This window comes from Seriola aureovittata, chromosome 17 (genome assembly GCF_021018895.1).
Source record: "Seriola aureovittata isolate HTS-2021-v1 ecotype China chromosome 17, ASM2101889v1, whole genome shotgun sequence".
Taxonomy (NCBI): Eukaryota; Metazoa; Chordata; class Actinopteri; order Carangiformes; family Carangidae; genus Seriola; species Seriola aureovittata.
The window spans coordinates 24309979-24323771 of NC_079380.1; the positions used below are offsets into that span (position 1 = coordinate 24309979).

Here is a 13793-nt window from a genome sequence, read left to right on the forward strand (position 1 = left end):
TCTCAAAAAAATCTGTTTATTTATTTATTTATTCAGAATGTGCTTTACATGCTCCATTATACCATGATATCCTACAACTGAAAAGTTATGAACCTTTAAAGATAAAAAAAGTTCAGAAGAAGATCAGAATTTGTAATTTTCAAAATTTGTCAAATTAAATGCTCCACTTACATTACTTCAAAATAAAATACTTTACCATTTACCGAGTATCAAAGCTTCAAACTTTCAAAGTAAACTTCCTCTCATTAATGAAGTGTGTACTCACAGTTGAGTGTTGAGTTGTATCTTCTCCTTCCTCTCTGATCTGTTTCTGTTGCTCTCTGCTCTCACACCTGCCGCTTTATACCTGTGGATCTGACTCTGGCCGCTTCTAGACGTTTCACACACACACACACACACACACACACACACACACACACACACACACACACACACACCGTCAAGTCTGTGGCAGCGGTTAGTGATTTCAAAATAAAACGCCTCCAAATTAATTGATAGTATATGCAATTCAAAATCAGGCTGTTGTTTTATTTTGAATGCGAAATCACATTAATTCAGGTGTTTTTCTCATCATCACTTTCTAAATGACGTGTCACAACGCTGGCCAATGAGAGCAGGGAGCGCAGCCTTTGTTTCCGGTGGGAAGTTTCTGGAGCGAGTGAGAACTTTCTTGACACTTGGAGCGAAACCCAGACAGAAACTTGACTCATAGTTTGATCCATTGTATTTATTCACACATTCCAGTTTTCACCCTCAAGAAAAATAAAGAAAAGAACAAAATACTAAAACAGAGGACGTGTATTAAAGTAAGTAAAACCAGAAACGAAAGGTAGAAGGTTAAATATCAAGTAAAAACGCAGACAAAACAGTAAAGATAAAATACTAAAAGAGAGAAGGTTTGGAAGTGAGGAAACCCAAAAACAAAAGTTTAAAATAAAATAAATAACCAAAAATAAAAGTAGGGTATTAAAAGGAAAACAATCCGCAATATAATCACAGAATAAAAGGAAAGACCAGTGAAACATAAATTAATATAATTCAATTAAACGCCAGAGTATGCTTTTAAAATATCAACAACTTTCCACTGAATTGAACCCTATTGTTATGGTTATAGTTTCATTATTCTGTTCACAAGTGCAGGATGTTTTCTAAAGAAGTACAACAACAAATGCAACAAGCAACTTCTGTGCTGCTGAAAGGAAAACAGATGAAGGGATTTAGTTCATGTTCAGCTGAGAGAAAGAGGTTTCTATGTGACAACCTGCCTTTTTAGAAGTGCACACACACGCGCACACGCACACACACACACACACACACACACACAGACTCATGTGATTTCCTGTAAATGCAGAGGGGAGGAGCAAGTGAAAGTGAAAGTGTTCAGTGTTAGTTCAGACTCCATTTTGAGTCGACGCAGCAGAAGGAGGGAAACTGATGCCTGAGGCAGGTGAGTGTAAATACAATATTATTATTATTTTACTGTGAAAGTCTCAGAGTGAGTTTCTTCCTGTGGACTGTGGAGGGAAGAAGAGTCAGAGTGAACTTCTGTCCACACAAAGACACTGAGAGAAAAGGAGGGAACAACATGAGCTGTGGTACTTCCTGTTCTCTGCGTCAGAATCAACAGTTTGACTCAACGTTGTGATGAGCTGAATAATACACATGAAGACTGAGCAGCTGGAGTTTATTATACTGTATATTCTGTTAGTGTGTGTGTTACTTCCTGTTCTCTTTATGTTGCATGTGACTCTTGAACAGATTGTCTTGACTCTTGTGTGTCTGAGCTCACAGTCAGTGTTACTGGTTTCCCTCTCAGACTGACTGAAGTCCTGAAGATGAGTGATGGTGTGGAGGAAGAGGAGGACGGAGCAAAGTCTCCAGGATCCATCTGTCTGTCTATGAAGAGTGACCGGTCCAACAGACATCCTCCAGACTTCAGTGATGAACCTGGACCCTCAGACTCACAGTAAGAGACTGTTTCTACTGTAAACGGAGCTGAAGATGATTCAGTTATTAGACACATGTGAAGGAAACAGGGAGAAACCAGGAGCTAGATTCATAAACTCTGTGTTGGTCACAACAAAAACTCCGAGACAGAAACATGCACACACAGTCTTTGCATCAGATTTATAAAGCAGAGCGTTCTCATGTTACTGTTTCATGAACCTCAGTCAGTGTGAAAGTGGCTGCATGAACACGAGCCTGATTTCATGTCAACAGCTCTGTGCTCCACCAGTCTGTAGACCTGTCAATCAACAGAAGGACAGAGAAGAAACACAGTGTCTCCATGTTGGAGGTGACACTTTATCATTTAGTGTCTCCCCCCTCTGGCAGTGAGAGTAATCACAGCAACACTATCAATCAGCTCCAAGACGATGAGTCATTATTCAGGTGAAGTAAATGTCATAGTTAAATAGTCTACTCCAAGTATTTTACAAACACCATCAGTCCCCTCTCTTCTGTCAGCGCTCTCCAACCAGGAAAAGCCACACCAGTTTCCTCTGTTTCCTCTGAGAGTTTCTTTTTATCTGGAGAATCAGGAACTTTTCTTGGACGCTTGGTAAATGATGGTTACTCTCTGTTGTTACTGGCCTCTCCAGCTCTCCAAAATCAGTCTTTCCTTATTGACCTCAAATGCATCAGTACCGGTGCGCAGTCAGGGAAAGTCACCACAGACAGCAGATTTAAAACGCAGCTATACTGCAGAATACAGAGATTTACCTGGAGCTGAGAGGGTTAATCAGCTCTGTGAGAACTCATTTAACAAAGGTTTGGATTTCACACACGTTCCTTTATATGTAAAAGTCCTGCACTCCAGCTTTAAGTGGCCAGATACCAAAGAGCTGATAGGATCAATACAGAATCAAGATTCAATACATTATCAGCTCCTGAAAGATTCACAAAAACGTCACATTCATCACACAGAAATATCTAAAAGTGTTTTAATGATTTAAGATATTTGTTAGAAAATATATTTCATAACAGCTTAACAAGATATGAATACACATAATGTAATAGACTAAAATCAAGAGGCAGTTTTTATATTCAGAATTTAATTTGACTTGATGAATGAAACTTTACGACTAGACAGACCGGCTCATGTTAGTGAAGCCCCGCCCTCTTGAGGTTGGCGACCAATCAGAACAGAGATGTTGACCTGTGACTGTGACATGTTAGTGATAAAGAAATGTCTTCACAGAGAGAAGAGGAGTGGAGTCTCTGTGGAGGAGCAGCAGGTTTTAGATCAACATAAGATCAGTCTGAGGAGCAGATGTGAACATGTGACTGAAGGAACTGATGGAACAGGAAGTGGAACCCTCCTCAACAGGATCTACACTGAGCTCCACATCACAGAGGGACCGAGTGAAGAGGTTAATACCCAACATGAGGTGAGGCAGCTGGAGACAACTTCCAAGAAGAAGACCCTCCATAACGCTCCAATCAGGTGCCACGACATCTTTAAAGCCTCAGTTGACCAGCAGAGACCCATCAGAGTGGTTCTGACCAACGGCGTCGCTGGCGTTGGAAAAACCTTCTCGGTGCAGAAGTTCTCTCTGGACTGGGCAGAGGGCTTGGAGAACCAAGATGTCAGTCTGCTGGTTCTGCTTTCGTTCAGGGAGCTGAACCTGATCAGAAATCAGCAGTACAGTCTTCTCAGGCTGCTCCATGTTTTCCATCCAACATTACAGAAGGTCACAGCAGAGCAGCTCGCTGTCTGTAAAGTTCTGTTCATCTTTGACGGCCTGGATGAAAGCAGACTGTCACTGGATTTCAACAACAGGAAGTCTGTGTGTGATGTCACACAGGAGTCATCAGTCAACGTGCTGCTGACAAACCTCATCAGGGGGAATCTGCTTCCCTCGGCTCTCGTCTGGATAACTTCCAGACCTGCGGCGGCCAATCAGATCCCTCCTACATGTGTGGACAGGGTAACAGAAGTACGAGGCTTCACTGACGCCCAGAAGGAGGAGTACTTCAGGAGGAGATCCAGTGATGAAGAGCTGTCTAGCAGAATCATCTCACACATCAAGACGTCCAGGAGCCTCCACATCATGTGTCAAGTCCCAGTCTTCTGCTGGATCACTGCTACAGTTCTGGAGCACATGTTGACCACAGACCAGAGAGGAGAGCTGCCCCAGACCCTGACTGACCTGTTCTCACACTTCCTGCTGGTTCAGACACAGAGGAAGAAGAACAAGTACCATGAGGGACGTGAGACGAGTCCACAGGAGCTGACGGAGGCTGACGGGGAAGTTCTTCTGAAGCTGGGGAGGCTGGCGTTTGAACAGCTGGAGAAAGGAAACATCATGTTCTACCAAGAAGACCTGGAGCAGTGTGGTCTTGATGTCACAGAGGCCTCGGTGTACTCAGGACTTTGTACTGAGATCTTCAGAAGAGAGAGTGTGATCCTCCAGAAAACAGTCTACTGCTTTGTTCATCTGAGCGTTCAGGAGTTTCTGGCTGCAGTCTACATGTTCCACTGTTACACCAACAGGAAGAGAAAGGTCCTGAAGAAGTTCCTGGGAGAAGACTTCAAACACTGGAACTCCAAGTCTTTTCTTAAGAAGATTTCTAAGTTTGTTGGAATCAATAAGAGCAGTGATCCAAAGCTCGCCATCATTGATCCACCGCTCGATGTCTTCCTGAGGAGAGCCATGGAGAAATCCCTCCAAAGTAGAAACGGTCACCTGGACCTGTTTGTTCGCTTCCTTCATGGCCTCTCTCTGGAGTCCAACCAGAGGCTCTTAGGAGGTCTGCTGGGTCAGACAGAGAACAGTCCAGAAACCATCCAGAGAGCCATCAACAACCTGAAGGAGATGAACAGAGATGATATCTCTCCTGACAGAAGCATCAACATCTTCCACTGTCTGACGGAGATGAAGGATCACTCAGTTCATCAGGAGATCCAAGAGTTCCTGAAGTCAGAGAACAGATCAGAGAAGAAACTCTCTGTGATCCACTGCTCAGCTCTGGCCTACATGCTGCAGATGTCAGAGGAGGTTCTGGATGAGTTTGACCTTGAGAACTACAACACATCAGAGGAGGGACGATGGAGACTGATCCCAGCTGTGAGGAACTACAGAAAGGCTGAGTGAGTCCAGACATGATCATTAACATTATCAATTAGTTCTTCAAACTTCCTCAGTATTAAATGCCAGTTTGAAAACATGTTGCCTCTTGTTTTCTTAAAAAAAACAACACAGAATATGAGATATTTCCCACATAATACATGATAGAGGGATGTGACATTGTTTTATATCAGAGTCTTTTATATCAAGACATTTCTCAAAACCAGCTTTTCATTTGAAGAGTGAAGTTGTTTTATTTCCTTCTTGAAGTTTTTCATGGTCTTTCTTTAAAGGACCAGTGTGTAGGATTTAGTGCCATCTAGTGGTGACGTTGCAGACTGCAACCACCTGAATACCCCCCCACCCCCACCCCTCCCGTTCCAAGCGTGTAGGAGAAGCTATGGTGGCCTTCAGGGAACATAAACACACTAAAGGCCCTCTCTACAGCCAGTGTTTAGTTTGTCCGCTCTGGGCTACTGTAGAAACATGGCGCTGCAACATGGCAGGCTCTGTGAAAGGAGACGTGTCAGGTGATTATATACTAATGAAAAGGTGCTTATGAATATTATCTTCCATCTGTGTGAACAGGTCCTCCTAAATCCTCCACTCTGGTCCTTTAAAGTGTTTCCATATATTGTGTTAATGAGACAGAAACTCTCAGGTGTTTCTCTCTTGTTGCTGTAGAGGAGAGTAGTCTTCTTCTACACACCAAAGGTCAATGATGACATCATGTGACAACAGCAGCTCTGTGGTCGTCTGTCATGCACGTCTGAAAATGTAATTATATCCAGGTGTGTGAACAGTTGTACAGTGTATTGGAAGGCTTCATTATCAGTGTCCTGCTGTTTGTTTTGTCCTTTTCTGTTTGTTGTCCTGAAATCAGAGATTATTGACTTCATTCATCATTATTGTGAAGCTGTTTGTTTCATTTCTGCAGCGTTTGGCAACAGTCACCAAAGTTTTCCTGCGTATGGACGTGAACAGCATCACCTGACAGAAGCAGGAAGCAAAGAGAGATCATCTTTAATTGTTCACTGAGTTCAACTCATTAGAAAAATGTTCTGGAGTCAAATTAATAACAGAAAACAGTAAAAATGTTTTTCTAAACACAATGGCTTCACTCTGACTCTGTGGATCAATCACACTCACACTGTGGACATTATGGAACCTAAATGTAAAACCATTTTCCCGCCTTTCATCTGTAAGATTAAAGTAAAACAAAGACTCGCGTTAAACATCTGCAGGTCTGAGAGAGAGAGAGAATTATTGTTTCATGTCAAACACAATAAGATGAAATGAACCACGAATGTGAAGAGCAGATGTTGATCACATGACGACATGTTTTGTATGTTGTGTATTTTTATTCTAACATTTTATATTTTCTCTAATCACAGACTTGGTGGTTGTCGACTGTCAGAGACTCACTGTGACGTCGTTGCCTCAGCTCTGAAGTCCAACCCCTCCCACCTGAAACACCTGAACCTGAGGGGAAACAACCTGCAGGATTCAGGAGTGAAGCTTCTGTCTGCTGGACTGGAGAGTCCAAACTGTAGACTGGAGACTCTGAGGTGAGTTCACTGACTGTTGTAGTTTTGTGAACTGTCAGTTTTTCATTGGTTCATATATTTTCAGGATTTCTCTGTGAGGATTTTGAAGCAACAAGCTGGTGAAGAGAAAAAACTGTGTGTTGTAATGACTCCAAACAGAAGAATGTGAGAGCAGTCATAGTGTTAGTGATTCAGAGCAGTAGAGAACGTGCACAGTTTTTAAAAATGAAGTCAGAACCTTGTTAAATGAAAGTGCAGCACTGACCTGAGAGCAGATGTTGTTGTGGTCAGAAACACAGCAGCTTGTGTATGTTGTGGAGCTGACAGAACCATGAGAGGAAACAGCTCAGATACACAGAGCTGGCAGCAGAGGCAGAGGAGTCTGGTTGGAAACCTGCGGTCCAGTGGAGGTTGGCTGGAGGGGTTTTGTTGGCAGATAAAGTCTGGTCCCTGTTCCCTGAACTGGGTCTAAGAGGGTTGAGTCTAAAGCAGGCAGTGAAGAACACGGCAGACGCTGCAGCCACTTCCTGTCAATGACTGTGGCTTAGAAGAAAGGTGAGACAGGCAGAGACAGGTAAGAGCAGAGCTTGTAGTGTGAACTCATGATGCTTTAAACACAAGTGTTTGGCTTGTTGCTGCTAAAATGAAGAAGCTGAAGAGGCTCAGCTGGTTTGTTTGGAGGATTACCAAGAAGGGCTGGATGTTGTTTGGTTTATATGGCGGCTCAGGCAGAGAGTGTTTCCTCTGTGGTTGGGTGAGGGGAGGAGTTACAGCAGCTGAAAGTGACAGCTGAGGTTATTTAACGTGGGGCTGTGTGAGGTGTTTACACAGAGTCAGTGTATCAGCTGTAGTAGATTCAGATGGGCCCCTCCCAGTTTGGAGAAACAGACGAGAGCACGGCCACAGAAGCTGAGTGATGAGCTGCTGTGGGCGGGGTCAGCAGAAAAACACTGTCTGAGACACTTTAAAAATGCCCATGGAAAAAAGCTCAAATCATTTTGAATATTTTCCCCATTTGATGTTGCTGTCAAACAGCCCTTAACTTTGGAACTAGCTTTTCTCAAGCATTGAACTGCCATATTACTACGCACAAGCTGACCTATGACTCTCAGTGTGTATGTGACTGTTTTTAACCTGCTTCCTGTTGGTTCAGGTGTTTGACTTTCATTTTCTAAACTTCTACTTTCTAAAGCTTCTTCAGCTCTGAACAGATGATGAAAGAAGGAACTTTGTGTCTGAACTCACACCTTTATTCTTTATTCAGATTGAGGAACTGCAGTTTGTCAGAGATCAGCTGTTCTTCTCTGGCCTCAGCTCTGAAGTCCAACCCCTCCCACCTGAAACACCTGGACCTGAGGGACAACGAGCTGCAGGATCCAGGAGTGAAGCGTCTGTGTGGTTTTCTGGAGAGTCCAGACTGTCGACTGGAGAGTCTGAGGTCAGTTCACTGACTGTTACTGTTGTAGATCTTATATCTTTAATCCACAACTGAAGCTGATTTATCTTCACACAGAACTTGAATCATTTTGAATGAAGTCATTACTGACATTTTAAATAGTGGTTGTCTCATGTTTCCAGTTGTTCTTCTCTCACAATGATTCTTCAGTTTCAGCTCATTTCACTCAGTTGTCATGAATAATGTCTGTTCACTTCAGTTCAACCTTCAGAACTCACACACTGGTATTTCTCTCAGTCAGAGGACTCATGTTTTCTAAATACACTGTAGAAAATGTCCAGTGTGAGTCCTTAAAGTCAATTCATTTTTATCACAACAACATACAGAAGATCCTCAGAACTAATATTTGTACAAAAACACTGAGATTCAACTGATGAAGAAAAAACTCTTCTTTTCTTTGAAGTGAATTTAAATGAACTTTAACACAAGTGTGAACATTGTTGTATTTTTCTAACAGTTGAATTGACTTGTTGAACGTGTTGAAGAGAAAAGCACCACACTGTTGGTTTCACATGTTTCACTCCATTAACTGCAAATCTTGTTGTTTAGTAAAGTGTCTGTGAATGTTTGGAAAGAAGCCGACAAATAAAATGTGTCATGATTATTATTGTTAGGAGCAGTAGAAGTTTCTGCTGAACATTTCCAAAGTCTTCCATTAAATCATCTGTTTTATTCACTTCTTTTATTCTTTATTCAGATTGATTGATTGCAGTTTGTCAGAGATCAGCTGTTCTTCTCTGGCCTCAGCTCTGAAGTCCAACCCCTCCCACCTGAGAGAACTGGAACTGAGTCTCAACAAGCTGCAGGATTCAGGAGTGAAGCGTCTGTGTGGTTTTCTGGAGAGTCCAGACTGTCGACTGGAGACTCTGAGGTCAGTTCACTGACTGTTACTGACAGAGACCAGGACCAAGAAAGACCTTTATCCTGGATCAGGACTGGATCTTTAAAGTCTGATCCAGTTCAGTCATGAATCAAAGTGCTGTGGTCAGTTTTTAGTCCAGCAGGTCTGATCAGATATTGATTCTGTATTGACAGACTGTTCTGAGGTCAGCAGCAGCTGATGAATCAGTGTTGACATGAAGAGGTGTATGAATGTTGTGCTGACATGTGGATGATGTGTGTAGAAGGCTGACATGATGATGATCCACAACAACAGAAGGACAAAGTCCCTCTGCTCATTTTAGACAAAGATCATTGATTAGGACAAAACTGATCGATTATCAATGATTTTATCTACATCTTTATTCTTTATTCAGATTGATGGGCTGCAGGTTGTCAGAGATCAGCTGTTCTTCTCTGGCCTCAGCTCTGAAGTCCAACCCCTCCCACCTGAAACACCTGGACCTGAGAGGAAACGAGCTGCAGGATCCAGATGTGAAACAGCTGTGTGATCTTAAGGAGAGTCCAGACTGTCGACTGGAGACTCTGAGGTCAGTAAAAGGGGCGGAGTCAGTCCTTGCTGCTTCCATCAGTATTGTACTAAACACAGTATCAGAGCAAAGAGCCAGTGTTTCCTGTAAACCTCCGACCTTCTCAGCAGCTGCTTCCCTCAGTGAAGCTGTGAGAGGAGAACGGTGACAGGCGTCAGGATTGGACAGAAACACAGAGAGAGAGAACAGTCGGCCAATCAGAGCGGCCAGAAGCTCGTTGTGATCATGTGTCTGAGTGGATGTGAAGACGACTGTTGTTGTTGAGTTGATGTCTACAGGAAGTGAAGCTGATTACAGCTGACAGCCTCACAGAGGAACAGAGACAGTGTCCTCATTCATCAAACTGTCACATCTGATCTGAGACAGTTTGTTCTCTCATTTCACAACTCAAGACCTGATCAGTTTGATCTCTGTCACAGCTCTGAGATCAGTCTGATGTCTGACAGTCACTGGCTCTTATTCCACAGAAGCATCATTACACTCTGTAACCATGTGATCTTTATACAGACCAGAAGCTCTGCTGAAGTCCAGTGAGCACATCTGTATATCTGTCCCTCTGCCAGATGTTTTCAGTGACAGCCTCCATGTTTATCTGTCAGGTGATGTGTGAGGAACAGACCAGATGTTCATCAACACACAGAGACTCTGTGTTTAAATGTCAGGACAGTGAATCCATCACTGAGCTGTTGGAGCAGTGATGAACCTTCATGACTCAGCAGTTTGTTTCCACTGTGGACTGAGGGAAATGTGCAGAGTGAACAGACTTGATGCTAAAAGTCTCTGCAGGTGTGTGAGCCTCCAGCTCAGTGTTCACTCCAACACGTTAACATGAGAGCTGAGAGGAAGCAGGCTACGCTACACAGCTGCTGCACATCTGGACTGAACAGGACTGAAGTCCAGCTGATGACGTCTCTGTAAACACTGATTCATCTCCTCTGTCTCTTCTTCTCTCAACAGCTGGAGGTGGTGAAGAGGTGTGTGTGTGTGTGTGTGTGTGTGTGTGTGTGTGCGTGTGTGTGTCTGTGTGTGTGTGTGTGTGTGTCTGTGTGTGTGTGTGTGTGTGTGTGTGTGTGTATGTGTGTATGTGTGTGTCCTGATGATCCAGATGTTGAAGCAGCAGCTGGTGTGTAGAGGCTCTGACTGGACCATGTTACTGGGAGGTGGAGTGGAGAGGAGAGCTTCATCCAGTGACTGACAGAGGAATCAGAAGAAGTGGAGATGACTCTCAGTGCTGCAGTCTGAACTGCACAAGATAGTCATAGTACAAACAATCATGACATGTATAGCCTAGCCATGGCTGTATGTCATTTCTTATAGATTAGCTGCCAAATATAGTAAAAACACAGCCTAAAACAGAACAATCACAATAGAAACACAGAACGAACAATATGCTTCTCTTGTTATTAGACAGATTACCAACACAATGTAATGGATTGTGAAATAATAGTAATGATAATGATAAGCTACGGGCTTTTAAAAGTAACAAAAAAAAAAAAATATATATATATATATATATAATGATAATAATAATAATAATAATAATAATAATAACTGTAATAGCGAAAAAGATATTAACATTCACAAATTTGGAAATTGCCATACCCACAGTTAGTCATCAGTTTGGTTTTCTGTTAAGTCTGAGTTCTTGACATATTGAATAAATGGTTCCATATACCTTCAAATACATGCTGTTTGGCTTTCAGAATATAAGTAATTCTTTCCAACGGTAGGCTTGATAACATTTGTTTTAACCATTGACTGGTACTTGGTTGATGGGTTCTTTTCCATAGTAATGCAATACATTTTTTGGCATTTAACAAGCTTAGATCTATAAGTGCTTTTTCATACTTACTGAAGTTATGTTTCTCTGGATAAAGGCCCAGCAAGAAAAGCTTAGGATCCAATGATATTGATTTGGAAACAATCTTTTCGATTATTACTCTTATCTCTTCCCAGAATTTAATAATTATTCTAAAACTGCCAAAGGCAGTGAAATAGTGTTCCTCTATCTTCTGTACATTTTGTGCATATGTCTGGTATATTCGGGTCATATCTATTCAATTCCATCGGTGTCACATACATCCGCATTAACCATTTATATTGTATTATTCTAAGGCGTGCATTTATGGATCCAGAATGAGCGTTGGCACATGCGGCTTCCCACTCTTCCTTGGAAATATCTGTTTGTATGTTTTCCTTCCAGGCCCTTAGCTTATATGTTGAGTTCTCACTTGAAAACGATACCAACAAATTGTAGAGTTCTGATATTGCACCTTTTCTCAGACAATTCTTTGTTACAATTTTTTCTAGTTCTGTGCTACAGGGTTTAGAAAGTACATTGCTTTGATTTATTTTAACATCATTTCTAAGCTGAAGGTACTTGAAGAAATGTTTTCTATTAAGATGATATTTAGCTCTTAGTTCTTCAAAGGACATCATATCATCTGAGTTTGTTGTGTACAGATCTTGAATTGTTTTTAGTCCCTTAGTTAACCACAATTTGAATGTTGCATCTGCCCTGCCTGGTACAAAGAACTGATTACCCCAAATTGGGGTAAATTGCGATAGTGATTGTGGTTCGTTTAAGTATTTCTTCACTTCATACCAAATCTTTATCATATGTTTAACAATTGGATTTTTAGTTTGTTTACAAAGCTTTTGTACAGTGTCTGAATAAATATATGAAGGGAGAGATAGATTTAAGCCATAAGATTGCATTTCGGCCAGTGAGGGGAATTATCCCTTGAAAAATAAAACAATAGACCTCAGTTGTGCAGCCCAGTAATACCACATCAAGTTCGGACATTTTAGACCCCCCCGGTCGAATGGTAAGTACAATAAAGACAAGCGTAGTCTCGCCCTACGGTTGTTCCATAGAAAACCAACAAATAATTAATTAATTAATTAATTAATTAAAAATTTTGATTTTTGAGAATAAATCTGTAGGCGGTGGTAACGGGATGTTCTGGAATAAATAAAGCAACTTTGGCAAAATATTCATTTTTAAAATATTAACTCTGCCCATTATGGATACTGGTAACGACATCCACCTGTCGATTGACTCATTCATTTCTGCCATTAAAGGTTCATAGTTGGCACATGCTACCTGTTCTAACCTGGGTACAATGCGTATTCCCAAATATTTGAATTGATCCACAACATTGAACTAAATTGCTTCAACTATTGGATTTTTCCTTTCATTTGAATTAAGTAGTAATATAGAGGATTTGGTATGATTCACTTTATACCCTGAGATATCGCCAAATAATCTTATCAGTTGTATCAGAGCTGGGATTGATTTGCTTAAGCTGGACATAAGTAAAATTACATCGCCCGCGTAAAGGGCGATTCTGTGCTCTACTGGTCCTACTGTAATGGATGAGAACGTATTGCTATAGCAAACGGTTCTATTGCTAATGTGAATAACAAGGGTGAGAGAGGGCAACCCTGTCGACATCCTTTGTTAACGTTTATTGGGTTTGAAATATTTCTGTTCGTTAGAATTTCTGCTGTAGAGTTATTGTATATGACCTGCACCCATTTAATAAAGATATTTCCACAACCAAATCTTTCTAAAACATTGAAGAGATAAGGCCATTCGACCCTATCAAAGGCCTTTTCGGCGTCTAATGATAATAGGGCTGTATCTGGTTTATCTTCATTATAGTGAATGATATTCAGTATTCTTCTGACATTATGGAAACGTTGTCTTCCTGATACGAATCCATTTTGCTCCTTATTTACAATTTTTGGCAGAATTCTCTGTAATCTAATTGCTAGAAGCTTACATATTATTTTAAGGTCCGAGTTTAGGAGGCTTATTGGTCTCTGGTTTTGGCAGTAAAGAAATTAGAGCTTTATTCATCGAAGATGGAAGATTGCCACTCTGAAATGCCTCGAGAAACATTTCTAAAAGTGGTGTTAGTAATATGTTTTTAAATTTTTTGTACAAGTCAATCGGGAGACCATCTGGTCCTGCTGTTTTTCCCGATTTCAATTTATCTATGGCGTTACCGATTTCTTCTTTGGTAATATCTGTATCTAAATCTTCTTTATATTCATCTGGGGTGCAAGGAATAGGTAATCCATCTAAAAATCTATTCATATTTTGAACATTAATAGTGTTAGTTGTACCATATAATTTTTTATAATAATCTCTGAAAGCATCATTTATTTCTGTAGGGTTCACCACAACATTCCCGTTGGATGTTATGGATGTAATAGCTGTTCTGGTCTCTAATTGTTTTATTTGCCATGCTAATAGTTTTCCAGATTTATCGCCTTGTTCATA

The 13793-nt window shown here is 41.3% G+C and overlaps 1 protein-coding gene across 21 annotated transcripts in view; it reads left to right on the forward strand.

Moving 5' to 3' along the window:
- The window catches only part of LOC130185367 (NACHT, LRR and PYD domains-containing protein 14-like), a 72347-nt gene extending 60147 nt beyond the window's left edge, over positions 1-12200 (forward strand). For 17 of the 21 annotated variants that reach the window (XM_056401818.1, XM_056401820.1, XM_056401825.1 and 14 more), the window contains 4 exons: positions 7881-8054; positions 8770-8943; positions 9329-9502; positions 10460-12200. In XM_056401818.1, the coding sequence (XP_056257793.1) occupies positions 7881-8054; positions 8770-8943; positions 9329-9502; positions 10460-10472 (535 nt within the window). In that variant the 3' untranslated portion in view covers positions 10473-12200. Of the gene's footprint in view, positions 1-1816; positions 1967-3199; positions 5093-6463; positions 6638-7880; positions 8055-8769; positions 8944-9328; positions 9503-10459 lie in introns of all 21 variants that reach the window. The other 4 variants (XM_056401827.1, XM_056401828.1, XM_056401829.1 and 1 more) reach the window with 3 other exon arrangements.
- Positions 12201-13793: the final 1593 nt, after the last annotated feature.